This window comes from Phoca vitulina, unplaced genomic scaffold (assembly GCF_004348235.1).
Source record: "Phoca vitulina isolate PV1807 unplaced genomic scaffold, GSC_HSeal_1.0 scaffold13, whole genome shotgun sequence".
NCBI lineage: Eukaryota > Metazoa > Chordata > Mammalia > Carnivora > Phocidae > Phoca > Phoca vitulina.
Genome location: NW_022589716.1, coordinates 7,319,335 through 7,346,734, shown reverse-complemented (window position 1 = coordinate 7,346,734; position 27,400 = coordinate 7,319,335). Strand labels below are relative to the sequence as shown.

The 27,400-nt window shown below is 47.5% G+C and overlaps 3 protein-coding genes across 12 annotated transcripts in view; 2 read left to right on the top strand and 1 right to left on the bottom strand.

Annotated features, from left to right (window-relative positions):
• The window catches only part of QRICH1 (glutamine rich 1), a 52,824-nt gene extending 33,384 nt beyond the window's left edge, over positions 1-19,440 (top strand). For all 10 annotated transcript variants that reach the window (XM_032411259.1, XM_032411255.1, XM_032411254.1 and 7 more), the window contains 8 exons: positions 1,003-2,040; positions 7,631-7,808; positions 8,449-8,603; positions 10,040-10,154; positions 15,858-15,966; positions 16,325-16,476; positions 17,000-17,090; positions 18,493-19,440. In XM_032411259.1, the coding sequence (XP_032267150.1) occupies positions 1,003-2,040; positions 7,631-7,808; positions 8,449-8,603; positions 10,040-10,154; positions 15,858-15,966; positions 16,325-16,476; positions 17,000-17,090; positions 18,493-18,685 (2,031 nt within the window). In that variant the 3' untranslated portion in view covers positions 18,686-19,440. The remainder of the gene's footprint in view (positions 1-1,002; positions 2,041-7,630; positions 7,809-8,448; positions 8,604-10,039; positions 10,155-15,857; positions 15,967-16,324; positions 16,477-16,999; positions 17,091-18,492) is intronic.
• A 229-nt stretch (positions 19,441-19,669) lies between these two features.
• Positions 19,670-24,604, top strand: IMPDH2 (inosine monophosphate dehydrogenase 2). Its single transcript, XM_032411260.1, has 14 exons — positions 19,670-19,875; positions 20,322-20,370; positions 20,592-20,693; positions 20,807-20,881; positions 21,208-21,414; positions 21,934-22,021; positions 22,095-22,294; positions 22,374-22,464; positions 22,564-22,659; positions 23,640-23,783; positions 23,870-24,014; positions 24,113-24,256; positions 24,337-24,420; positions 24,515-24,604. Exons 1-14 carry the CDS (start codon positions 19,778-19,780, stop codon positions 24,534-24,536), a joined length of 1,545 nt encoding a protein of 514 aa, XP_032267151.1. The 5' UTR covers positions 19,670-19,777; the 3' UTR covers positions 24,537-24,604.
• Positions 24,605-25,148: 544 nt separating this feature from the next.
• On the bottom strand, positions 25,149-26,581 carry NDUFAF3 (NADH:ubiquinone oxidoreductase complex assembly factor 3). The gene is made up of 5 exons (XM_032412181.1): positions 26,231-26,581; positions 25,935-26,127; positions 25,712-25,778; positions 25,495-25,595; positions 25,149-25,415 (listed from the first exon to the last, which is right to left on the bottom strand). Exons 1-5 carry the CDS (start codon positions 26,305-26,307, stop codon positions 25,209-25,211), a joined length of 645 nt encoding a protein of 214 aa, XP_032268072.1. The 5' UTR covers positions 26,308-26,581; the 3' UTR covers positions 25,149-25,208.
• Between the last annotated feature and the right edge of the window lie 819 nt (positions 26,582-27,400).

The window sequence follows — 27,400 nt, the reverse complement described above, 5'->3', positions numbered from 1 at the left end:
ATCGGGCTCCCTGCTCAGTGGGAAGCCTGCTTCTCCCTCTCCCACTCCCCCCTGCTTGTGTTCCCTCTCTCGCTGTGTCTCTCTCTGTCAAATAAATCAATAAAATCTTTTAAAAAAATAAAATTAAAATAAAAAAGAAAAGAAAAAAAAAAGATACAATCTCTCATCTGCCTTCTTTTTACCTTCCTAGACCAGTGTTTAGAGTTTAGATATGTGTGTCTGAAGGAAAATCTTTTTTTCAAATTACATACTATACATGGCATCCTTTCATGCTGCTTTGTATGCTGAGGTAACAGCAATAAGAAATGAGCTGCATTATCATCAGAAATGTGTGATTCAGGATATAGTAACCTTCCTTAGATTATCAGGAATCTTGTGGGGTTTTTTTTAATGGCTTCTTTATTAAAACAAAGTTATCTTAATTAAGCACTCCTTGGTGCCTGCATTTTAGTAACAATGTTGGGAGATTCCTCCAAAAGGGATTTCAAGAGTTTCGTCTCTACTGTGTTTTTCACTAGTCTGTGGTGGAAGTAGTTTTGATCCTGGGTTGAGAATTGCATGCCTGTGAAAAGTACTTATCTCACTGATCTTTTAGAACACTGGTTCCCACACTTTTTATCACTCAACCCATGGATAAACTATTTTTTAAACATACACCAAAATATATTTTTATCAATTGCATACTTGTACTACTGTACCAATATGTAAAAACAAAGGGGGTCACACGTTAGAACAAGAATTAAAAATAAGCAGAAGTTCTGGTATTTTCTTCATAGATCCTATTTGATGGTCTTGCTTGCTCTGGTAGATAATTGTTGTTCTAAATGCTGTGTGATGCTGGAAAATTTTGCATTTGGTTTTGGGGATTGTGGCCTCAGAAGCCTTGGGTATGGCCGCTCCTCCTCCTCACATTACCTAGGGTCCCTGTCTGAGATCTCTTCCTTTGGGGGCTGGATTCTTAATGTTGCCTGGTTCACTCACTGCTGAATCTTGTCACTGCAGGTACAGGTGCAGGTACAGCAGTCTCCGCAGCAGGTCTCGGCTCAGCAGCTCTCCCCGCAGCTCACTGTTCACCAGCCTGCTGAGCAGCCCATCCAGGTCCAGGTGCAGATCCAAGGCCAAGCACCACAGCCGGCAGCCCCTTCCATCCAGACCCCGTCTCTGCAGAGCCCCAGCCCTTCACAGCTGCAGGCGGCCCAGATCCAGGTGCAGCACGTGCAGGCAGCCCAGCAGATCCAGGCTGCAGAGATTCCAGAGGAGCACATCCCACATCAGCAGATCCAGGCTCAGCTGGTGGCTGGCCAGTCTCTTGCTGGGGGTCAGCAGATCCAAATCCAGACCGTGGGTGCCCTTTCCCCACCACCGTCTCAGCAGGGCTCACCCCGGGAAGGGGAACGGCGGGTTGGCACAGCCAGTGTCCTCCAGCCAGTGAAGAAGCGCAAAGTGGACATGCCCATCACTGTGTCCTATGCCATCTCAGGGCAGCCGGTGGCTACCGTGCTGGCCATTCCACAGGGCCAGCAGCAGAGTTATGTGTCTTTGAGGCCAGACTTACTGACAGTAGACAGTGCCCACCTGTACAGTGCCACTGGGACCATTACTAGCCCTACAGGAGAAACCTGGACCATCCCTGTTTACTCTGCCCAGCCCCGTGGGGATCCTCAGCAGCAGAGCATTACCCACATTGCCATTCCCCAGGAAGCCTACAATGCAGTTCACGTCAGTGGCTCACCCACGGCCCTGGCAGCTGTAAAGCTGGAGGATGACAAGGAGAAGATGGTGGGCACCACATCTGTAGTGAAAAACTCCCATGAAGAGGTAGTGCAGACCCTTGCAAACTCTCTCTTTCCAGCACAGTTCATGAATGGCAACATCCACATTCCAGTGGCTGTGCAGGCTGTGGCAGGCACCTACCAGAACACAGCTCAGACTGTCCATATATGGGACCCCCAGCAGCAGCCACAACCACAAACCCCCCAGGAACAGACGCCGCCGCCGCCACCGCAACAGCAGCAGCAGCAGCTCCAGGTTACTTGTTCAGTAAGTGAAGACTTATCTGTAGGGCAGCCTGCTCCCTCAGGGCCCAGTGCAACACAGAACTTTCCTGGCAACCTCTGGCTTGTTTACTGCAATGTTGAGTTGAGGTTGGGGAGGGGGGATAGAAGCAGGAGGTGAAAACTATGGAACAGGCAGGAGTTCTGTCCTGGTACCTGGAGGGAGATGAAATGATCAATAACTGCTTTGGAGGTAGATGCCTTGGATGCTTCTTTGTAATCTCTTTTTAAGAAGAATAAAGTTCTAGGGAAGGACTAATGGGCCACGCCGAGTATTATCTGAGTTTAATAAGCTACTTTCTACATCACAAATGAATGGATCTAGTGGAACCCTTGTAGTTTAGTACACAGGCTATAAACCCATCACAGCGGAGGGGCTGTGGAATTATTCTTTTTTAGTTATCATCTGTGGACACAGTGTAGGTGAATTAGAAGATCTAAAATACTTCCTGATGGGCCTGTTGAAAGTGATCACCTTTGGGAGTGTCAAATAAGCCACCACTGCAGGTGTTTTTATGTTCCTTAAAAATAAGCCTTGGTTAATTTTCTGTTAATGGAACCTATGTTGAAAAAAATGTTTTGACTTTTTGTTTTGAACTAATCTTTGACTTACAGAAAATAGAACTCTTTTGAAATTCTAACTTTAAAATTGGCTCTTTTTTCTAATTGTTAAATCTTTTCTTTTTTTTTTTTTTAAGAGAGAGAGTGTTGGTGTGACCAGGGGCAGAGGGAGAGGGAGAGAACCTTAAGCAGACTCTGTGCTTAGTGTGGAGCCTGACTCGGGGCTCGATCTCATGACCCTGAGATCATGACCTGAGCCAAAATCAAGAGTCGAGGCTTACCTGACTGAGCCACTCAGGTTCCCCTAATTGTTAAATCTTTTTGAGGATACCACAGAGGTGTGGATAAATTTATTCCTTAAGACTGTTAGCAAACTTTAGGGCCTCTGGTCTCATGGCACTGCTGAACGCAGTGTGCCTCAGAGGGCAGGGGCTCCTGGGAATGCATGCAAGGGAGGTGGCATAAACAGAGCACTGTTAGACCAGGGGCCATACTCAGAAACTCAGGCTGTAAGCAAAGGCTGACCAAGTGGTTTCATAGAGAATGGTATATTATTGTAGGTGACTTTGTTAAGGACCTATTAAATATCCAGCTGTCAGGCCTAGAAATAGAACAAGACAGAATCATTGCTTCAGGTAGCTTGTAGTCCAGTTTTAGAGTAAGAATGTTGATTTCTGTTTTCTGAATTCCTTATAAGGCAGCATAATCAAGTGTGATGTTGTATGTTCCACACACACACACAAAAACAAACTGGGTGTTCAGAGACCATTCTAGTTAAAAAGTCAGCAGAGGCGTCATTGTGAGAAAACTGGCATTTGATCTCTATAGCTTCAACTGTCAAGAATGGAGCAACATCATTACAGAGCCAGGGATGGACAGAAGGGACATGGCTTAGTGCAACATGAGAGGGGGACTATGGGAGAGGAGTTAGTACAGGGAGCAAAGGATTTATCTTCCCAAAGTGAAGAGTTGAGCTTGACCTGATCTGTGGTAGGAAATTTTTCCAGAATCCTAAGAATCAACTACAGATGTGTAGAATTAATTGCGTGTAGGAGAGACCAGCCTGGAGAATTGTGATGTAGCTCAGCTTCTGCTCACAGGGATGGGAGGACATCAGGCCTCTCCTCAGCTTTACTGGGCCTGATGGTCCAATTTGCAGGTCAGGCCTCTTTTGATGCTCATCAGTCTCTGTAATTTCCACTTCTGGGCCCTTAAGCAAGAGAAGATCTTTTGGGGAGTTCATTTTAGTAGGCCCATGTTCTTCAGAGGCAATGTCTCCTTTGGGAAAGTCTTATAGGAATGAATGTTAGGTATTACCAGAAAAGGAAAAATCGAGAAGAATACACATCATGTAGGAAAGGTGAGTTTGTCCATTTATACCACAAACATCCTTCTGCCTTCCTTATTAGGCTTAGTGCCAGGTGCTGAGGAACAGATATGAATAGTCTCTGCCCTTGGAGTACTCCCAGTCCATGGGGAAGGTAATTGTGCTGTGATGTGAGTTGAACCCTAAGGAGAGCTGATGACAAAGTGTTGTGTTCTTCACCTGGCATACCCTTTATGAAAGTTCTCTTATCACCTGCCTTTAAAACCAGATTTATGGTGAAACCTCCCTCCCTTGAGCTCACATCCACCTCCATCTGTTTCCCCATTTCTCTACTCTGCTTTATTCCCAGAGTTCTCAAGCATTATCTGTACAAGCTGATTCCGCCTACTAACCAGTTTTCTCTTCAATTTATGACGGAGTTTGTTCTTGTCAAGGTCAGCAGTGACCTCCCTGTGGCCAGATCCAGCAGGCATGTCTGTTTTTATCTCATGGCAACGTATGACACAACAGACCATACCTGCCTTCTTGGAATTCTCCTCTGGCATGGTTTTCCTCCTACCCCCACTGGTTCTTTTTCCTTCTCAGGAGAGTTTGCTGGTGCTTCTCTATCTGAACCATACATGTTAATGTTCCTCAGAACTCAGTACTAGCCTTCTTTTCTCCCTAAAGAATTTCTGTCTATGGCCATGGTTTTCAGCACCCTCTAGATGGCTGGTGACACTGAAGATGATAGTCACTGACACTATCTGCCAGGCACTATTTCAGTGTTACACAGGTTAACTCATTTAATTCTCACACCGACTTTATGAGGTATGCACTGCTATCTCCATTTTACAGATGAAGAAACTGAGACACGGATTAAACAACAAGACCAAAGCCATGATTAGTAAGTAGCAGAGTTGGGGTTCAGCCCTGGACAGGCTGGCTCTGGAGCCCATGTCTTATACCCTATGCTGCATTGAGACACAAATCTTTACTCTAGACCATGGCCTTCCCTTTGAACCTTCCTCATGCATCCAGCAGCCTATTTTTCATTTATTTGGATTTATTGAAGATATCTCAGCCCTTCAGCATCACCTCTACCGCTATTGAAAACTTCTCTCAGGGCACCTGGCTGGCTCACTCGGTAGAGCATACGACTCTTGATCGTGGGGTCATGAGTTCTATCCCCATTTTGGGGGTAGAGTTTACTTATAGATAGATAGATAGATTAGATAGATTAGATAGATTAGATAGATAGATAGATAGATAGATAGATAGACGACCTGGGGCACCTGGGTGGCTCAGTTGTTTAGGCATCTGCCTTCAGATCGGGTCATGGTCCCGGGCTCCTGGGATCGAGCCCCACTTCGGGCTCCTTGCTTGGTGGGGAGCCTGCTTCTCCCTCTCCCTCTGCCCCTCCCCCTGCTTGTGTTCTCTCTCTCTCAAATAAAATCTTAAAAAAAAAAAAAAAGATAGATAGATGACCTGTTTTTTTTTGTTGTTATTGTTGTCGTTTTTAGATGACCTGTTTTTTAAAACAAAAACAAAACTTCCCTTCTCAGAAAATGGTACCATCATCCACCCATTTGGTTAAACCAGAAACCCAGGAATCATCCTTGAGTCTGCTTTCCCTTACTCTTCACAGCCAACTCTTCAACAAGACACTTTGGTTCTACCACCACACTTCTCAGCATTTCTTAAACCTCTCCATTGCCATACTAGTCCAGGCCACCAACACCTTTGCTCTTCAATCCATTCTCCATAAATCAGAAAGAATATATATATTTTTTTAATGTAAGGTTATGTCACTTCCCAGCTTAAAATTCTCCAAGGACTCCATTATAAAGAGGAAGGAAAACTCTATACCACAGTGTACATGGCCCTACTTATATCAGTAGTTTTCATCCTGGTTGGGATCACTACTACCCCTACCCACTGATAGACATTTAGACATGTAAAAGAATTTTGTTGTCAAGATGCTTGGGGATGCTACATTAGTAGGTGAAGGCACACAGTGAAGGGGGCCTGGCTAAACACCAGAAGCAAAGTACTGCACCACATACCCTGGCCCCCATTTACTTATCTAGGCAGACTCCTAGATTTCCAGCTTGGGTATATGGTATTGCCATTGAACAAGGTAGGGAGGGAACTCTGAGGAGAATGGTTCTGGGTGGGGAAAGTGATAGTTCTCTCCATAGATGGTAGTCTGAGGTGGTGTAAGATGTTCATTTGGAGACATACTGTACCCCCTGGGTATATTAAGTCCAGGTCTAGCTTGGAGGTGCATAGTTAGCAATCATTTCCACAAACATGGAAATCCAAACTGGAAAAGTGGGTAAGACTCACCAAGGAGATTGGTAGTTGAACTGTGTCTAGAGTGGAGCTTCTGGGTTGATAAACATTTAAGAGCCTCACACGATACTGCTTTATTTCCTTGTTTAATTATCTTTTGAAAACGACGAGGAGAGTTTTTACTTTTATTCATTGATAAGCAGATTTATGTGTCATAAATAAATTATTTTGCCTTCAATTTGAATGATTGACATTCCTTAGCCCTTTGGGTAGGCCCTGGCATGGAGAATTGCTCAAAGGAATTTGTTCAGAATATAGACAGGTGTGTGAGACCCAAGAACCTATGCCTGGTATACTTTGTTGGTGTTTCTCCCACCCAGTATGGGGATTGTGATTGACGCTAATGGATATTTCCTGCGCCTTTGTGTGCACAGCTTGGCTGTTAGACCATTGAGGACAAGACGACTCTTCCTTTGGAGGAGGTAGAGCAGTGCCTCCGGTCTTCAGAAAATGCCCTTAGGAAATAGAGCAGTATTATTGAGAAGGAATTTTGGGGGGGAAAATCAACCTTATATATAGCTAGAGAAGCCATATACATCTTCAGGTCTTCTCATCTTTCAATGGCAGGAGAGAGAAGACAACTTTTGTTTGTTGTACTTTTCTAAAGCGATAATTTTCAACCATGGCTGGACATAAGAATCACCTGCGAGCTTTTAAAAATACTGATGGCAGGCCCCCATATTAGACCAATTAAATCATATAATCGGTAGGGATAAGGCTCAGGCATGGGTATTTTCTAAAAGCAGTCCAGATATTTTTAAAGTGCACCCAAGTTTAATGGTCACTACTCTGGACATTTGGTATTCAAAGTGTGGTCTGCAGACCAGCTCCCTTACTTGGGAACTTGTTAGAAATGCAGAGTCTCAGGTTCCACCTGAGACCTTTCGAATCAGAATCTGCACTTTAATAAAATCCTTAAGTGATTTTTTTGCACTTTATAACAAGTAGTGCTTTGGGCCAGGAGTCCTTTTTTTTTTTTTTTTTTTTTTTTTTTTTTTTAGTCTTTTGTGTTTTATTTTACTCAGTTGGGCCAGGAGTTCTGAGCAGTGACTAAGAATTGCCTTTTTATGTGGGAAGGTTTTTGAAAGACTAATCTCTTTAAAAAGAGATTCTGGGGTAGAGCCCAGATACTGGTATTTCTAATTCAGAGATTCAAAAGTCCAGCCAGGGTTGAGAAGCACTGCAGTAGCCTGGGGTAAGGAGTAGAACTCCAGTAGTCTTTGAAAGTAAGATAACAAGTGGAAGAAAGATATTTTTTTATTAAAAGAACCACAGGTAACATTTTTCTAGCAGTTTTGTGGAAGGGCCTGGTGCAAAACAATATTGACACATTTTGATGGTTTCTCTCTTATAGGCTCAGACTGTCCAGGTTGCTGAAGTTGAACCGCAGTCACAGCCACAGCCTTCCCCAGAACTTCTGCTTCCAAATTCTCTGAAGCCAGAAGAAGGGCTTGAAGTATGGAAAAACTGGGCCCAGACCAAGAATGCTGAGCTAGAGAAGGATGCTCAGAACAGACTGGCACCCATTGGGAGTGAGTGTTTGTGAGGGAGAGAGGGGGGTGGACTCTGTCTAAAATGTAGTGGTACTGAAACGGGGAGGACAGAATGGCAGGAAAGTGGTGTCCCTTGGCTCTGGGGGTTAGGAATCACCATCTGAAGTAGTATGCTGAATTCAGGACAAGCAACAAGCAGACCTGACCTGCAAATGAGCAGGATTTATGGTGTTTGCCCAAGACCAGGCATTTTTGTACACATGGATTTCTAAAGTCAACCTAGCAGATCTGGGCAGAGTGAATTCTGGAAGGAGGTAGGAACCAGTGACTGTCTTCAGGGCCCTGCTTCCTTAACATTATGTTCATATTCTTCCTCACCTAACAGTGTGGATTTTGCGGGTTTTTTGCTTTCGTGTCTTGGCCCTAATAATAATTTTGAAGGTATGTGAGGTGGGGTGGATTGTGGGAAGGAAACCCTTAGTGTAAATAGGGCATACAGGATTATTGTCTTAGTAAGTCAGTTCTGATCTTAGATACATGTGATCATTTCCATCCTAGCCCCCTGATGATCATTATCTTGTCTGAGCCCTCCTTCCGGGGATATGAGCAGTCAGTTAAGAGATTACTGTTGCCAGGACCCTCATTCACCTTTGGGGGTCACTTTTGGCTTGTGTTGCAGGGCGCCAACTGTTGCGATTCCAGGAAGATCTCATTTCTTCTGCTGTGGCTGAGTTGAATTATGGGCTCTGTCTAATGACACGGGAAGCTCGAAATGGAGAAGGTGAACCCTATGATCCAGATGTGCTCTACTATATTTTCCTGTGTATTCAAAAGGTAGGAAACAGAACTTCAAAGGAACATGTTTGAGCTGTGTTCCCGTTGGGTATTTGCTGGTTACTCAGATTAGTAAAATGATAAGCAAGTGGTTATAAGGAAGTTCTCTTTCAACTATATGAGTTAATTTTTTTTTAAATTTTATTTAAATTCAGTTAGTTAACATAAAATGTATTAGTTTCAGGGGTAGAACTCATTGGTTCATCAGTTGCATATAACACCCAGTGCTCATTATATCACGTGCCCTCCTTAATGCCTGCCACCCAGTTACCCCATCCTCCCACCCACCTCCCCTCCAGCAACCTTCAATTTGTTTCCTATAGTTAAGAGTCTCTTATGGTTTGTCTCCCTCTCTGACTTCATCTTATTTTACCTTGCCCTCCCTTTCCCTATGATCCTGTTTCGTTTCTTAAATTCCATATGAGTGAAATCAACTATATAATAAGTTTTTTAATGTACATTTTTAAAAATTGCAGAAGACCTAATAATGTTCACTTTAAAAAAATAAAACAGACATCAGCTATAATCCCATCATCTAGAGAAACTTTTGTTAAAATATTTGTTATAGTATCTTAGAGCCTTTTTAAAAAAATCACAAAGCATTTATATAATAATACTTTTCTTTTCATTAAAGTAAACATGGTTTACATAAAAGTAATTTATCCAAAACAAAGTCTGGTGCTAACATTCAGCTCATTTTCTCATTGTTCCCTGCATTAACACAAAATAATTGTTTGAGAATCTAGCTAGAATATACAACTGTAGGTAGGCTTTCAGGACATCTAAGGTGTAGCATAATAGGGAAACTTGATTTAGGACTGGCAGTTTAGGAGAGCAGGGGTGGATTTCTTAGTGTGTGAATGCTCTCATGGAAAAGCCCACAGCATGATGGAAGAGCACTTGCTGGTTGGGACTCACCCTGTTGCCTGGGCCTAAGAAAAGTCTGCCTCCCAGTTTATTTCTTTCTTCCCAGTCACCCAGGGCACTGAGTGAATTGCTTTGCACGCTCTGTTTCATCCATGCTCTCTTCCTAGTCCTGGAAGGCAGGCACAGTCATTTCCACTGACAAAAAAAACTGAGCCCCAAAAGTTAAAATACTTGAGTTACTTAACTTACACCATAGCTAATAAGATGCTGGCCCCAGAGCCTGCGTTATGTTTTTTTGCTACCACAAGATAGTACCTTGCCTGGGTGAAATAGCATTCACAAAATCTGTCCCATTGACCCAACTCTCCAGAGTGTTAGGAGAGTCATTTCACATGATCTGAAGTGTACTGTGGAAGTGTCATATGCTGGACATTTTTTACCTGTTGTGTTCGTTTGTTAAGGAGGGAGAGATGGGTAGGGAGAGCTGATGATACTGGTAGCACAATGTTTATTTCCCCGGAAAGTTTTACTCAGGAGATTACCAACAACTTTTATTGTTTTTCTTTTAGTATCTTTTTGAAAATGGAAGGGTTGATGACATCTTCTCCGATCTTTATTATGTTCGATTCACGGAGTGGCTACATGAAGTTCTGAAAGATGTTCAGCCCCGAGTCACTCCACTTGGTAAGAGTCTTCCTAGTCCTTGGATGTCTTTCCCACCTGGGTTTAAAAAAGGTCAGCTGCTTGTGTGGCTGGCTATGATACAGTGTGTGGGTGAGGAGGCAATAAATCCTAGGTACCAGCATCAACTTCTGTGCTGTTTGGCCTGATATGGAAGGGGCACTGCACACCAGACAGAGAACCCGGCTGGTTCCAGTGTGGCAAGGACATGGGGGCATGCAAAGAGTTGGGGTAGTTACTCTTTTTTTTTTTTTTTAATTAAGATTTATTGATTAAAATTAGAATCATTGCATTAAGAATTATGAGCTGTTTCATCTGTAGGTTACTCATGTTACATATTGGGGTTTTTTTTCCATGTGTTTGAACATATACATATATATATATATATGTATATGTATATATATATATATATATATATATATTCTACATATATAGAACATAATTTTTGCTTTACCCATATAACCACCTGAACAGCATGTGTTGGAAAGAACAGGAGTTTTACAGTAGAATGTCTGAGGTGTTTGTGTTTTGTTTTTAATAAACTTTTATCTTTTTAGAGCAATTTTAGGTTTACAGAAAAAAATGAGCAGGACATACAAAGAATTCCCATATATTCCCTCACACACGGTTTCTTCTATTATTTAATACCTTGTATTAATGTGGTGTACTTGTTACAATTGATGAGCCAATACTGATATTAGTAACTAAAGTCTATAGCTTACATTAGGGTTCACTCCTCCTGTTCTACATTCTGTGGGTTTGGACAAATGTATAATGACACGTATCTATAATTACAATATCATACATAAGTTTCAGGGCTCTAAAATCCTCCGTGTTCCACCTATTTATCTCCCTCCCCCTCAAATCCCTGGCAATCACTGATCTTTTTCACTGTTCATAGTTTTGCCTTTTTCAGAATGTCATATAGTTGGAATAATTCAATATGTAGCTCTCTCAGATTGGTTTCTTTCACTTAATATATATCTCATGTTCCTGTGTGTCTTTTCGTGTCTTGATAGCTCATTTATTATTGCTGAATGATAATCCATTGTATGGATGTACCACACAATTTCTTTATCCATTCACTTATTGAAGGACATCTTCCTTGCTTCCAAGTTTTGGCAATTATAAATAAAGCTGCTATAAACGTTGTGTGCAGGTTTCTGGTAAAAGAATAGACAAATCACTGGAATAGAATAGAGAGCCCAGAAGTAGAGTCACACAAATATAACCAGCTTATCTTTGACAAAGGAGTAATGGCAGTTCAATGGAGAAAGAATAGTCTTTCAACAAATGGTACTGGAACAACGGGACACTCATATACAAAAAAATGAATCTAGACGCAGACCTTACGCCATTCACAGAATCAACTCAAAATGGGTCATAGACCTAAATGTAAAACGCAAAACTGTAAAACTCCTAGAAGATAACATAGGAGAAAATCTAGGTGACCTTGGGTTTGGTAGTAACTTTTTGGATATAACACCAAAAGCACAATCCATGAAAGAAAATAATTGATAAGTTGGACTTCATTAAAATTAGAAAGTTATGACCCATTCGGAAAGACACTTTTAAGAGAATGAAAAGACAAGCCACAAACTGGAAAAAAATCTTGTGCAAAACACACACCTGATAAAGGATTGGTATCCAGAATACACAAAGAACTCTTTAACACTCAACAATAAAAGTAAAATAAAAAAAAAACCTGATCCAAAAAATGGGCAAAAGATCTGAACAGATTCCTCACCAAAGATATACAAGTGGCAGATAAGTATATGAACAGATGTTTATCATTAGGTATCATCCAGAAATTGCAAACTAAAGTGAGATACCACTATACACCTATTAGAATGGCTAAAATCACAATCAGTGGCAGCCCCAAATGCTGGATAGGGAGCACTAGAATGCTCATTCTTTGCTGGTGGGAATGTAAAATGTTATAATCCCTTTATAATAGTTTGACATTTTCTTTAAAAAGTAGACATTTTCTGGGCACCTGGGTGGCTCAGTCATTAAGCATCTGCCTTCGGCTCAGGTCATGATCCCAGGGTCCTGGGATCGAGTCCCACATCAGGCTCCCTGCTCGGCAGGAAGCCTGCTTCTCCCTCTCCCACTCCCCCTGCTTGTGTTCCTGCTTTCGCTCTCTCTCTCTGTCAAATAAATAAATAAAATCTTTAAAAAAAAAAAAAAAAGACATTTTCTTATGATCCAGCAATTGTGCTCCTTGGTATTTACCCAAATGAGTTGAAAACTTAAATCCACACAAATATCTGAGTTTTAATCCTGGCTTTGCCATTTATTAGAATGTATGCTAGCAGCTTAAACTTTTTTTTCCCATCAAAAAAATCTAACTGGAATTAAAATAAAAACTTTTTAAAAAAATTGAGATATAATTGACATAGAACATACTAGTTTTAAGTATACAATATAATGATACGTGTATATCTTGTATAATGATCTAGTTTAGTTAACATCCATCACCACAGAGTTACATGCTTAACCTTTAAGAAAAAAATTATTGGTTAAACAAATACTTTTTGAATGCTTGCTATGTGCCAGGCATTATTCCAGGTGTAGATAATATAATATTGTAGTGAACAAAATGGAGCTTATAGTCTAATAGGGGGAGGCAGTGTGTAAATAACCAATTTATGATTAAGTGTCTTAACAAAGCATAGGGGAATGGAAAGTGTTAAGGGCATTAGGAGGGAGGCCTTTCTGAGGGGCTGTCATTAGAACAGAAACCAAGTAAGTGAATCACTACATGATTTGCAAATTTTCAAGTCAAGTGTGGTTATGCAGAGTTTGCTTTTTAAAAATTGTATTACAGAAATTTCAGGCACATATAAAAATTAAACAACAGATAAATGACATTCCCATGTACCCACTCTCCATGGCATATCTTGTGTCATGTGTACACCTGTTTTTCCCCTCCTGTATTATTTTGAAATAACTCCTAGACACTTTATTCATAAATATTTTAGTATGCTTGACATACCATGATGCCATTATTATACTTGGAAAAAAAGATAATTCCATAATGTCATCAAAGTCTACCCTTTGTTCAAATTTCTAAGTGTCTCATAAATGTCATGATCTTGTTTGAGTCAAGGTGCAGATAAGGTCCACACATTGAAATTACTGATTTGTCTTAATATTTAGCTTTAATCTTTAATTTTCTCCATGATTCTATTTCTTGCAATTTTTTATGGAAGAAACTAGCCATTGATTGATTGATTGATTGATTGAGAGAGTGTGTGGGAGCACTTGGGGAGGGAGGGACTGAGGGAGAGAGAGAGAGAGAATCTCAAGCAGGCTCCATGCCCAGCATGGAGCCCAACATGGAGCTTGAGCCCACGACCCTGAGGTCATGACCTGAGCCAAAACCAAGAGTCAGATGCTCAACTGGCTGAACCACCCAAGCACCCTGAAACTAGCCTTTTAAATTGTCAGTCCGATTACATCCCCATATTGTAGTTTGACATAGTTTTCTGTTCCCTTATATTTACAGTTAATTGGTAGTTTGATATAAAGACTTCATTGATCAGGTTTTGATTTTTGTGTTTTCTTTATGGCAAGGTTATGTCATAGTTGTGTTATATACTTCCATCTGATACCCATAATATCTGGATCCATTATTAATTCATTAGGAGTTGCAATTGATGGCATTCTGATGTTATTTTTCATTATTAGCTGAAGTACAAAGCAAAACTTCCCCTTGATCACTCTTTGAATACCTAGCAGCATAGATAATTTTATAGGATTTTTAGGAGATTTTCTAGGAGAGGCAGGATAAGGGCTTATTCTCTTTGTTTAGCAGTTTTTTTTTTTAAAGATTTTATTTATTTATTTGACAGAGAGAGACACAGTGAAAGAGGGAACACAAGCAGAGGGAGTGGGAGAGGGGAGAAGCAGGCTTCCCGCAGAGCAGGGAGCCCGACGTGGGGCTCAATCCCAGGACCCTGGGATCATGACCTGAGCCGAAGGCAGACGCTTAATGACTGAGCCACTCAGGCGCCCCATGTTTAGCAGTTTTTATGGTAATGAGTTGATTCACCAGTTTCATCCAGTGATAACCAATTCACTTTTTTTTTAAGGAATCATTGTGAACTAATGAGTTTAAACATATTTAATTTGGTTCAGTCCATAGCAGTTATCTTTTTTGCTGTGCAGATTGTTCCATCTTTGGCCATTTGGAACCTCTTAAATTGGCTTTTAAGTTCTTTTGACATGGCCCTGGCCCTATTTCCTTGATTTCTGATTTGCCAGATGTTCCAGGCTGATATTGGACATTTTCTATTTTCTGTCTCAATGTGGAATTGGTCAGTTCTCCTTGAGACTGGTTCCTTTTAGTGTAAATGGTATTTTAAGTATCATAGTCTGGATGCACAGGGGTGTTCATTGCTCCTGGGTTGGTCATTGTTCATAAGCCTTTCAGTGGGAAATACTAAAAAAAGATAAAATAGGTCAATTTGTTGCTTGCAGTTCAGATTGAGAACTATAAAGTTTTTATATGATGTGTCCCTATCTGTGTCTCCCTTCTCCCATGCCAAGAGTCCTGGTTTTTGACTCTAAACTTCACTTTAAGTTTTATTAAGAAGTGGTTAAAGCTAGGGAAGCTCATATAAATGGCAGAGTGAAGTAAACCCTAGAAAATAGCGCATGCCAAGATATGTGTCGTACCACTTCTACCACTGGCTTTCCCCAAGGAGGGCTGTCTGTGCCACTCATCTGCTTCAGATATGTTTGAGGGCAGGGAAGCTTATCTCATTGCCAGTAGGCCGCAAAATAGAAGAGTAGAGGCAGAGCTGCCCTGGAGAGATGGGAGTGCACTTAATGGAGTCAGAGGGCCAGCTTTGGCGGGAGCAGAGAAGAGGAATATGTTGGGCAGAATATTTCTTTCCCCACTTCTAGGAAGTGACATCCTTGCTGCCTGCCTGGAGGATCCTGAAACTCCTGCAGGAGAATGCTTTTACCATGGCCTCAGTACCTGGCACACAAACACTTGTACATTAACTGTTGAGTGACACATGAAGGGGGCTTGGTGATTAACTCAAGTATCCTCTTCCTTTGGTGTAGACCTGGCTGCACCCTGACCTTTGCCCCTGCCCAGCTCTCAGTTCATTTAAGAACAAGGGTCTTAAAGTAAAACCTGCACTGTCGGGGAATCCTGTAGTAGTTCTGAATATCATTCTCCCCTTTATCCAGAGAGGGGATGAGAATGGGTTTGCTTTCTAGAAGTGGAAAACGTGAGAGGTTTAGCAAGGGCAAACAGGTGCACCCATACCAGTTCTTTGGGCCCTTGACACCTGAAAATATGATGAAAGCTCTGTACCATCTTTTTAGAGAAGTATGCGTACTTGCAGAGTTTGATTTATAGTTTTGGGTGTTCCAGTATTTTCTTGCCCCACTTTAACTAACTTGGATTAGAGGAAGAGTTAACATCAGGTAAGAGCAAGCATATAGGGCAGTGGTTCTCAGGAACTTGTTAGAAATGCACATTATCAGTTCCCACCCCGGAAACTTGGGCTGGGACCCAGCCATTTGTGTTTTAACAAGCTTCCAGATGATTCTGCCATTCCCTAGGGAGATTTTTCTGGTTAAACTTGTACTCTTTTGTGGTCCTTGGGCCTCCCACCTCCCATCCTGCACCTCTGAGGGCCCACCTGCCATCCTCTTGTTGTAGCAGTGCTCTATTCCTCCTAGGCTATGTCCTGCCCAGCCACGTGACTGAGGAGATGCTGTGGGAGTGCAAGCAGCTCGGGGCTCACTCCCCTTCCACCCTGCTGACCACCCTCATGTTCTTTAACACCAAGTAAGTGTTCTAGAAGCTCCATGTTTAGCCACTGCTGGCATCTGCCCAGTGAAGAGGGTGGAAACTATCCAGGTAGATACAGGAATTCCTTTGACACATATTTGAGAGCCTTTGGGCTACTAAAAGCCTTCAGCCCCACTTGGCTACATTTGTGTGGTGACCAGTGAGGCATACAGCCTTGCCAGACCCCTGCCATCCGTCTTGATTTGGTTCCTCCACTAGACAGTGTTTTTGGGTATGGGCCTGCCCACATCCTGGGAGTATGCACAGCGGCTCCTCTGAGGCACTGATGGCAGAGGGTAAGTCATAGTCTCCTCCTGGCACCCCTCCCTTTGCCTTGCTTTCACTTGTGGTGCAGATACTTCCTGTTGAAGACAGTGGACCAGCACATGAAGCTGGCCTTCTCCAAGGTTTTGCGACAGACAAAGAAGAACCCCTCTAATCCTAAGGATAAAAGCACGAGTATTCGATACCTGAAGGCTCTTGGGATACACCAGACTGGCCAGAAAGGTAGGGGCTGCAGAAACAGGTGCAACTTGTCCTGCCCTGCCCTTGTGCCTGGGGGGTTAGTGTTGAGTGTGAAGTTGAGTTGGGATTTGCTGGATAGGAATTCTCCATTCCCTTCTCCCCACCTAGAAAATTGAAACTCTTTTCAAAGCAGAGATGCCCCAGAAACGATTGCTGCTTTTTCCCTTCATGCCTCACACCCTTTCCTCTCCCAGTAAGTCTAGTTGGGATGGCTAGAGGCCTAAGGTTCCTTTTTTTTTTTTTTTTTAAGATTTTATTTATTTATTTGACAGAGACACAGGGAGAGAGGGAACACAGGCAGGGGGAGTGGGAGAGGGAGAAGCAGACTCCCCACTGAGCAGGGAGCCCAATGTGGGGCTCGATCCCAGGACCCTGGGATCATGAGAAGAAGGCAGACGCTTAATGACTGAGCCACCCAGGCGCCCCCAAGCCCAAGGTTCCTAATCTGGTCCTGAGCTAAGGCAGTCTCATGCCATGTCCCTGGTGGTGGGGGTGTGTTTTATAGTTACAGATGACATGTATGCAGAACAGACGGAAAATCCAGAGAATCCACTGAGATGTCCCATCAAGCTCTACGATTTCTACCTCTTTAAATGGTGAGGAAGCTTTATGATGGCTGGGTGACTGTATGTGTGCATGAGTGCACTGTACCTGTGTATAAGGCATTCTTTAGTCCCAAACAGAGTAAAAACACATTTCCAAAAAGCTAAATATAGAAGCAGCCTGACTGGTTTCCCCAAAGCATGTGAAATGACTAGCATTGTGATTTTATATGGTCTCCTGTCTTGGAGAGGGGAATGGGGGAGATGGAGGAAAGTATATAAAGGCGGCCTCCATCATGTAGCATCTTCCTGGCCTTGACGTTTGTCACTAGCAACATTAATCTAGGGGGGATTTCTTTCCTTGGCTTTTCCTCTCTTGCCCTTGCAGTTTGGCATGTCATCTTTACTGCAGTGCCAGAATCCTCTATGTTATAGGTCTTATGTTACTTAGATTAAAACCTTCGGTGGTTTCCATTTATTGTATAGAGAAAGAGTAATCCTAATCTTGCCAACAAGGCCTTACGTATACTCCCCCTTGCTAATCTCACGTCCTTGTACCTTTTGGCTCTCTAGCCACTGGCTCCTCTCCACTCCAGAGCATCATGATCTCCCTACCTCCAGGCCTCAGCTTAGGAATTTTCCTTGTTGGGCAAGCCTCCCCTCCCCGCCCCCATATTTGGCTAGTTGGCTCCTATCCATCCCTCTTCTCAAAACAGCTTGATCAGAAGCATTTCCAGATTCCCTACCTCTTCTTTTGGGCTGTTTCCTCTGTAGCACTTACCACTGATTGTCATTTATGTAACTGTTTAATTGTTGACTGTCTCTTATCTGTAAGCTCCATAAGGTAGGGAGTCTTGGATCCTGCTCATTTCTTGAACACCAGCCCGTAGTGCAGGCCTGGCACACAGTAGCCCTTTGATAAATCTTGAGTGGATGGGCGAATATAACTGTTAGAAGTGGCATGTGCTAAGTACAGCACAACATTGAGGGGGGTGGAGGATGAGCCCAGGTAAGGGTCCCAGCATCACAGCCAGGCTGGGAAGGCAGAGTCCCTTATGTAAAATTTAGGAATTCAGTGGATTGGGTAGAGGAAACAACATGAACAAAGACTTGGAGAGGACCTTGTAGGCGGTGCAGTTGGTTCCAAGTGGGATACGGTTGGACTCCAGTAGATGAACCCTGGCATTCCGAGGCAGGTGGTTAGAGGAATCAAAGCTGGCAGTATGTGAGGGAGAAGTGGAAGGGAGGCAGCCTATTACTGGCATTGGCAGTAGCCCCAAAGGAGGCCCTAGAGGTAATGTGTGTTGACTGCATGGAATTCAGTAGCTATGCCATCATACCTTTGAAGAGCTGCTGTCTTCCCACCTTTTGCATACAGCATCTGTCTGGAATATTCCAGGGTGGGAGGGTTGAGAATGTTGTGGTTTTACCCAGCTTTTACTGATATATTTTTCAGCCCCCAGAGTGTGAAAGGCCGGAATGACACGTTTTATCTGACGCCTGAGCCAGTGGTGGCCCCCAATAGCCCAATCTGGTACTCGGTCCAGCCTATCAGCAGAGAGCAAATGGGACAGATGCTGACTCGGATCCTGGTGATACGAGAAATTCAGGAGGCCATTGCAGTGGCCAACGCAAGCACCATGCACTGAGATCCCTAAGCCATGGTGCAAGGGAGATGATCCAGGAAAAAAAAATGGACAGACTTTCACACTAAAGAAGAGGCCTCCATTTTTTTTCTTTTCTTTTTTTTTTTTTTAATTGGTGTAGTTATGAAGCCTTTCAGACTGCTTCTGTTTAAAATGTAAAAGGAAACTTTGCCTCCTGTGCGTCACCGTAAATCTGCTGCAGCAGATTCCTCAGCCCATGGGGGCTCTGGGTTTCCTGAAAGCCAGATGTCCTAGAAAGTTGCTGGCTGGCTTTTTCTTTTTTGTCTGGGGCCTGGGGAAAGGGCTCGGACTGTTAGGAGAAATGTGGCCCCTTCCCTTACTCCAGAAAGATGGAATTAGTGACGGACCCTCCAGGGAATCTCCCCAGCTGGCTTCCACTCTGGCAGACGTCGCTGACCACAGGGGAGCCATGGTCTTTTCTTTCTTCATGCTCAGACATAAACTTAGCATCTTAATGGAAGGAAAATGAGGGGAACTTCAATTATGATTTATTAAAGACAATTTCTATTACACCCTCCTTTATGACAAGTGACATTTTAGATGTTAAAGTAAAAACTTTACCATGCCTTTTTTTTTTTTTTTTTTGGCCTAACATTGAGGCCTTAAACCTGAGGCTCCTGTGCCTGATGGAATTCTTGTAACATACACTTGTGTATCATATAAAGATACCACTCTGTTTCTCTTATGTATTCTTAATCTAGTTGTTTATTAAGAATGACAAGCACGTCTTTTCAACATGCTAGTGAACATCGCCTCTTTATTTGGGAGGAGCCCAGCGGGCCATCGGAAGCAAAACCTTGCCTGCTGGTTGAACGGGTCACGGTCCTGCGGGAGGGGGCAGCCTCGGGAACGCCCAACTTTGTGGCTGCACGCCTAGGGCGTGCTCCGCGCATGCGCTCCCTCGATAGCCCCGCCCGGGAGGCGCACGGGCTCCGCCTGTTCGTACTGCGTCCTGACGTCAGTGACGCGCAGGGCGCAATGACGATATCGGCGGGTTTATATTGGCGCGGCCCAGACGGCTGAGGCCTCTGCGGCGCGGTCTTCGGACACACGCGGCTTTGCCCGGCGGTGGCCATGGCCGACTACCTGATTAGCGGGGGCACGTCCTACGTGCCAGACGACGGGCTCACAGCACAGCAGCTGTTCAACTGCGGGGACGGCCTCACCTACAAGTGCGGGCCTAGCGGGCTCACCTGGGCGAGGAGAGGGGCGGCGCGCTGGACTGGGGGGCCGGGCGGGGTTTTCCACAGAGCCCGCTTGGACCCGGGCATGGGAGACAGGTTCCGGAGAATTCCCCACCCATCTCTGGGGCTCCGTTTGATAGATCTGAAGTGGGGCGGGATGGAGGAGGCATCTTGGCAGTGCTTGAGATTTCAGGCTAGAAGCTTCATTCTCTCGGCACATGGAGTTGTCAGGGTGCCAGGGTCGCTGATGACAGCTAGGTGGCAGAAAAGGTCCCGTCTCCATCTCCACCTTGTGATTTGTCTGCCCTGCCTGTGACAAGGGCTAGGTCAGTGCCCTCTAAGGCCCAGATGCCTTATGACATGATCTATGGGGATGGAATCCCGGGCCGCCCTAAGCCTGAGACTTACTCCCAATTCGCTCCCCTCCCCCGTAGTGACTTTCTCATTCTCCCTGGGTACATCGACTTCACTGCAGACCAGGTGGTGAGTATGGCCAGAAATTGGGTCCTGAGCATCAAGGTTGGGTAAGGTACTTCTCTTCCCTGGTCTCTCGGCTACCACAGCAGATTGGGCTTGGGGGTGGATTCTATGGAATAGTCTGATTGGCATGCAGGTCATACAGGGCACCTGTTTTATGGGGGACCTGGCACCACCCTGAGGCTTTTATGAGGTATTTGCCACATTATCGGGCCGTATTTCCTCAGGACCTGACTTCTGCTCTGACCAAAAAGATCACTCTGAAGACCCCACTGGTTTCCTCACCCATGGACACAGTCACAGAGGCTGGCATGGCCATAGCAATGGCGGTGAGCATCATGGGGTGTAAGGACAAAAGGAGGGGCCTCACACTCTTCCCCAAAGACATACATAGTCATGCTGCTCTTTGTCACTTTTTCACGATCTTCTGTTTATCATGCAGCTTACAGGTGGTATTGGCTTCATCCACCACAACTGTACACCTGAGTTCCAAGCCAACGAAGTTCGGAAAGTGAAGGTCAGAAGGGCAAGGATCGTGGTCAAGAGCTCCTGGGAATTGCACTGAGGTGGAGTGGGGTGGAAGTGGGGGATTTGTTTTCCTAATTTAGGATCCTTTTTCCCCCACTTTGGGGTTCAGTTCCTGAGAAGAGCATGAGACCCTGTGTCCTAAGGCAAGAGAAGAGGACCAGGTGGATAGTACCTACAGCCCACCCATGTTTACTATCCCTGGGTTTGAATTGTGATTTGGTCCTATGGTACTGCCAGGGGGGGAGTTGGCGTAGACCCCAGGCTTCAGACTGGTAAAGACGGTTCAGAAATGTTCTTTCTCACCATCCCTTCCAGAAATATGAGCAGGGATTCATTACGGACCCTGTGGTCCTCAGCCCCAAGGATCGAGTGCGGGATGTGTTTGAAGCCAAAGCCCGGCATGGATTCTGTGGTATCCCAATCACCGACACGGGCCGGATGGGGAGCCGCTTGGTGGGCATCATTTCTTCAAGGGACATAGATTTTCTCAAGGAGGAGGAACACGACCGGTTTTTGGAAGAGGTGGGTGCTACTGACAAAGCAAAGCCAAGCTCTGGCGGCCAAGGCTTAAGACGAGGTTTCTACTGCCTGAATGGCATCTCTGGGGGCTTCTGCTGTCCAGGAAAGATGAATGCCCAGCCAAGTCTCTGACCCCTTCATGGGGTTCCTGCATCTCTTCCCCACCAGATGCTCTCATTCTGCCCAAGTGTTTGCCAGCATGCATGCTGTGTTGCCACTCCCAAGGTGGGGGCAGTGCTCAAGGACCAACCGCAGCCTCCTCTTCCAACTCTGGTCATTGCTCTGGCGGGGCCCTTCTTTCTCCGCTATGTAACAGCATGTTCTGTGTACCACATTGTTCTTTCTACTCAATTCTCACCCGTGCCACTGTATTGCTGCACTGGCTGTTGGGTTCACTTGAGGAGGGTGGTTTGGGTGCAGGTGTGTGATCAGGGTGGTCTGTGGAACCTCACCCCCGAGTTAGGTCAGGGTGTGTTGGAGGTCTGGTCTCTGGGCCCTTCTCACAGCTCCCCTCACTGCTAGATCATGACGAAGAGGGAAGACTTGGTGGTAGCCCCTGCAGGCATCACACTGAAGGAAGCAAATGAAATTCTGCAGCGCAGCAAGAAGGGTGAGTTCTAGACGTGGAAGGGTTCTGGAACCAAAGATCAGAGTTCTGATTTATGTACCTTCCCTGCCCCCAGGAAAGTTACCCATTGTAAATGAAGATGATGAGCTGGTAGCCATCATTGCCCGGACAGACCTGAAGAAGAACCGGGATTACCCACTGGCCTCCAAAGACGCCAAGAAGCAGCTGCTGTGTGGAGCAGCCATTGGCACTCATGAAGATGACAAGTATCGGCTGGATTTGCTAGCCCAGGCTGGAGTGGACGTAGTGGTTTTGGTGAGATCTTGCACAGGCAGGGTGGGGTGGTAGGGACAGCTGTCATACCAGTCTCACTGGGACTTTCTCCCGGTCCCAGGACTCTTCCCAAGGAAACTCCATCTTCCAGATCAACATGATCAAGTACATCAAGGAGAAATATCCCTCCCTCCAAGTTATTGGAGGCAATGGTGAGGCAAGACTGGGCACCAAAGGACGTGGGGAAGAGGTAGAGGAGCTAGGCTCCCACTCAGATCGTCACCCAAGCCTTTCCCTGTCCTTCACTGCAGTGGTCACAGCTGCTCAGGCCAAGAACCTCATTGATGCTGGTGTAGATGCCCTGCGGGTGGGCATGGGCAGTGGCTCTATCTGCATCACCCAAGAAGGTAGGACATGCTTCGGTGGGGCCCTCAGGGACTCTGGCTTCAGCAGGGCCCTCAGCCCCTATGGCCTGGAGCCAAGCGCTCTTGTGGGAACTATACCGAGTCCTCCAATAGGGGCAGTCCCAGGGCCAAACAGACCCCTTGGATGGGTGACATGCTGGAAGACGAGCTTGTCATTCCTCACCTGCCACTACCCCCCTGCCTAGCCTGGCCTCCTTGCTCCTGCTCTGCACCCTCTCTAAACTCTGGTCTGTTTGTTTTATTTAGTGGCTCCCAAGATCCCTCCAGACATAAAGTCCCACAGCCCCAAATGCCCTTCTACTGTCAAGGGCTGCTATAGTAAGTCCAGCCCGGCCCACTGGCCCGGCCCAGCTGCCCACTGCCCGGCTGCTTGGTTGACTGTAGCTGTAGCTCCCGGGGTTTGTGGTGTTGATGGGTGGGCAGGGCAAATTGAATGACAGACCATGGTTTTAGGGGCTGCTGGAGAACACAGCTCCTTCCTCTTCCTGGGGTGCTTGTAGGGCAGGACCTCCTTCACATTGCCTACAGTAGGCACAGCTCAGGGACCAACAGGCGCACTCTACCTTCCACGTGACCACTCCCTTGATCTTGCCCGAGCTGCGAACCACGCTGGGAGGAAGGGGTGGGCCTCTGGGTACTAACTGCACGGTGACACCTACCCCCACTTGATACCAGGTGGGTGGGGCTCCCCCCCTCGGCTGCTGACTGCATGTGCCTGAGGCTGCCCTGGGCCGAGCACACGTGCACGCGCACATGCAGGGTTGAGTGGAGGCCATCACTGCTGTTTGAACTGTTGCAGACAGACAGGGCAGTAGCCCTTCCAGACACGACTCTTTCTCAGCCAGGCTGCAGTCCTGGTGCAGGTGTAGCGGAGAGCTCCTGGGTGCTGAGTTACGGCCGCAGGGCCCCTTGCCTGTCCCCACGGATTCCACCCACCCATCTGTTCCTCCATTTCTCAATAGTGTTGGCCTGCGGGCGGCCACAAGCAACAGCGGTGTATAAGGTGTCAGAATATGCACGGCGCTTTGGTGTTCCTGTTATTGCTGATGGAGGAATCCAAAATGTGGGCCATATCGCCAAAGCCTTGGCCCTTGGGGCCTCCACAGGTGAGGCCCAACACCCAGGGAGTCTGGTGGGATGCCTTCCCCAGTGCCACTCAGCGTCTGCTCCCCTCACTCCCATTTGTCCACAGTCATGATGGGTTCCCTCCTGGCTGCTACCACTGAGGCCCCTGGCGAGTACTTCTTCTCCGATGGGATCCGGCTAAAGAAATACCGTGGCATGGGTTCTCTTGATGCCATGGACAAGCATCTCAGCAGCCAGAACCGATATTTCAGGTGGGACAGGAAGGTCAATTACCCTGTACTGACAGCCTTGTACTGATAGCCTCATCCGTGCTTTGACCTTGCCTATGTCGTCTTGCCTTTTCCTACAGTGAAGCTGATAAAATCAAGGTGGCCCAAGGGGTGTCTGGGGCTGTGCAGGACAAAGGGTCCATCCACAAATTTGTCCCCTACCTGATCGCTGGCATCCAGCACTCCTGCCAGGACATTGGTGCCAAGAGTTTGACCCAAGTCCGGTAAGCCAGGAGAGCTGGGACATGGGTGGAGGAGCTAGTTGAGGGCCAGGTACCCACATCTGACATTTGCCTCTCTTCAGAGCCATGATGTATTCTGGAGAACTCAAGTTTGAGAAGAGAACATCCTCAGCTCAGGTGGAAGGGGGTGTTCACAGCCTCCACTCGTAAGTGACCAACCCTTTGGTACCCATCTACCCTTGGGGCAGAGGTTCCTCCTTTCTGCTGCCCCCACCTCAAAGCTGGTTGTTCTGCCTACAGGTATGAGAAGAGGCTTTTCTGAAAAGGGATACAGCATACCCCCTCAGTTTTTCAATAAAAGTTTGGGAAAAAAAAAAAAGTGATGTTTGATCTTTGAGGTTAACAGGCAGGTGTGGCGACCGCTATCACAGACGCACGCAAGCACAACACTCTCATTTGTAGGGAAAGCCTCAGACCCTGAGGTCTGGATATTCCTTGGATCAGGAAGGAGGTACTAATTCTACATTCAAAAAAGTCCCTCCTGAGGCAGCTCACAAGTTAGGTCAGGCCAGCTCTGGCTCACAAGGGTGCAGTCTCACATTGTGGCTGCTTAGGACAGGTCATGGAATAGTCCTCGGGGGCTTTGGACTGGCCCCCACAGGGCCTCCTGCTTGGCCACATGGGACCAGGTTGAGAGCCACATACACATTCTCTAACTTGAATCTCCAAGGGACCTTGAGAAAGCAGAGGGTCCCCTCAAATCTGCATTGTGAGCAAGTACAAAGATCTGCATTTTGGGACAGGTGCCTATACTGCCCCCAGCCTCTGAGAAGCTATGTAGTCTAAATAAAAAGGGGATCCTCTGGTTTCACACACCCCCCCCCCCCCCGCCCCGAGCCCACTGAGCCAGCAGCTCTTCCTTGCTAGCAACACAACTAGTACAAAATGGGAAAGGTGGATTAAATTATTAATTTGCTGGCAAGAAAGACAAGTGTTACAGTGCCAAAGGGGAAGGGCTAATGAAAGCGCTGGAAACCCCTGCACTCCGGGAAGTGCCAGCGCCTTCCTGGACAGGTGAGGTCAGTTCCTGGTGGTTCCTTCTGCAGCTTGTGAGCACAGTCCCTCCGGGTGGAGGGATAAGAGCAGCTCCTGTTACTCGGCCTTCATGACACAGGAAGTTGAAAGTGGCACAGGCATTGGGCTGCAAAGAGAGAGCCTGCATCAGCGTGACGAGGGCTAGGCCTGGGCCCTGCTCCGCGCTCCCGACGCGCAGGGCTTACCGTGTCCTGCACTTCCACGGCGATGCCCCGCTGCCGCAGGGCTTGCAGCACCTGGGGCTGCAGCCGTTCAGTCCGGGCTCCGGTGCCCACCACCACAATCTCTAGGGAAAGACGGCCAGGGCTAGCCTGCGGCAGGCGGGTCTGTGGGGAGGCTGGGGCGGGGTGGCTTTTGGCTTTCTAGGCCTGGAAGCACCTCAGCCCTCCCCGTCTCCAGTACCTATCTGGGGCTCCAGCAACCAGAAGAGGGAGAAGCTTTCTTCGGTGATGTCCCGGTGAGTTCCTACCTGTGTTGGGAGGAGGCAGGTTAAACAAGTTCGCGCAGCTTTCCCCACAGAGCCCTTACCTGCGCCACAAAGGGGCAACGGAGAAGCCCAAGTTGGCCAGGGACAGAATCAGGGGGCAGGCCTGGGACTCTGGCCCTCCGCTGCCTCACTGCTCACGTTCCACTGCACCACGGACTGCGGGAGCAGCGCGCAGGGCCCAAGCACGCGATTTCCGTTGACCGTGAAGCCGCGGCTGCTGTAGCTGTCGATATACATGGACTGCGGGGACTCGCGCTGCAGCAGGGAGATGCGCGTCCGCTGGTACAGCTCGTCGTCCGCCGGCGTGAGCCGATGCCCTCGCCGTGGGGCCCTGCGGAGGGGTGTCCTCAGGCTCTAGGGGGTCAGGAGGAGCCGGGCCGGGATCGCCGGCCGTGGCGGGGCGGGAGAATCAGGGACGCTGGGCCCGGGCTCACCTCAGCAGCTCGGCAGGAGAACAGCGTAGCACTGCCCGCGCTCGGCACAGGCCGGGAAGCACGAACGCGGCGACCATGTCGGACCGGCAAGCAGGGAGGCCGGCGCTGGGTCAGCGGGGTCGTGGCGGAGCCCACCGCAGCGCGCCGACAGCGCCCCCTGCGTCCCGGAGGGCACGGCGCAGGTCGGCCGCCCCAGCGCGGGAATTTGAGGGAGCCGGCCGATGCCAATTGTCCCAGGAGGACCCGTCCCCCGGCGCGGCTCCGGTGTCTGCACCTGCCACCCGCCCCGCCCCGGGCCTCCGCAGACCGTCCTGGGGGAGCCAGACACCTGGTGGCGTGGCCGGCCTCAGAGCGCTGCCTGGGCCCCCGCCGCAGCCTGGTCCCCGGCTCTCAGCCATTACGTAGGGCTCCCGGGGCCTGGGGCGGGGCGGCCGCACACCTGGTCGAGTCCCGCACACCTGGCTAGGGCGTGGGGCCAGCCTCCAAGCCCCTAATCCCAGGCTTTGGGGCGTCGGGTTCCCAGGGCGGGGCGGCCGGCTCAAGTTTCCCTCGCTCTCCCGCGAATCACGCCCCTCCCCAACCGTCACCCGCGCGACCGTTGGCGTCGCCGCCGCGCGTCTCCCAGGGCGTGGCTGCGCGTGGATTGGCTCCTCGGGAGCGCGAGGGGGCGTGGCTGATTGGTTTCTCCTTAAAATGGCTCCGAGTCTGCGGCCGGAGCAAGCGGAAGGGGACGCCGTGGTAGGGCGATTGTAGCTGTCCGGGTGGGATCGACCGGGCCGAACGGGACCAGATATTGAACTAGACAGCGGCTGGAGCATCGCCCTGTCGTCGCTCACTCTGCTCGCGGCCCGAGAATTCCCCGACCCCCCGTCTTGAGCCGAATCAGAGGGCCTACTGGCGCGAGAGTCGCTGGCGCCCACGCGGGTTTCGGGCATCTCCGCGCCCCCACGGTGTCGTGGCCTCAAGGGAACGTTGACGCGTCTGCTACCCACGGGGCCGGGCGGGAGGGAGGTTCGGCACAGCGGGGGACGTTCGCAATGGATTCCCGGGGGTCCCGTCGCCGCCATTGCCCCCCCCCCCCCCCCCCAGCGCTCCGGGCGCGGGCAGAGTCACGGGACAAAGGGCTCCGGGTGCGGGGGTGTCCCCGAGGCTGGTGCGCGGGTTTACTTC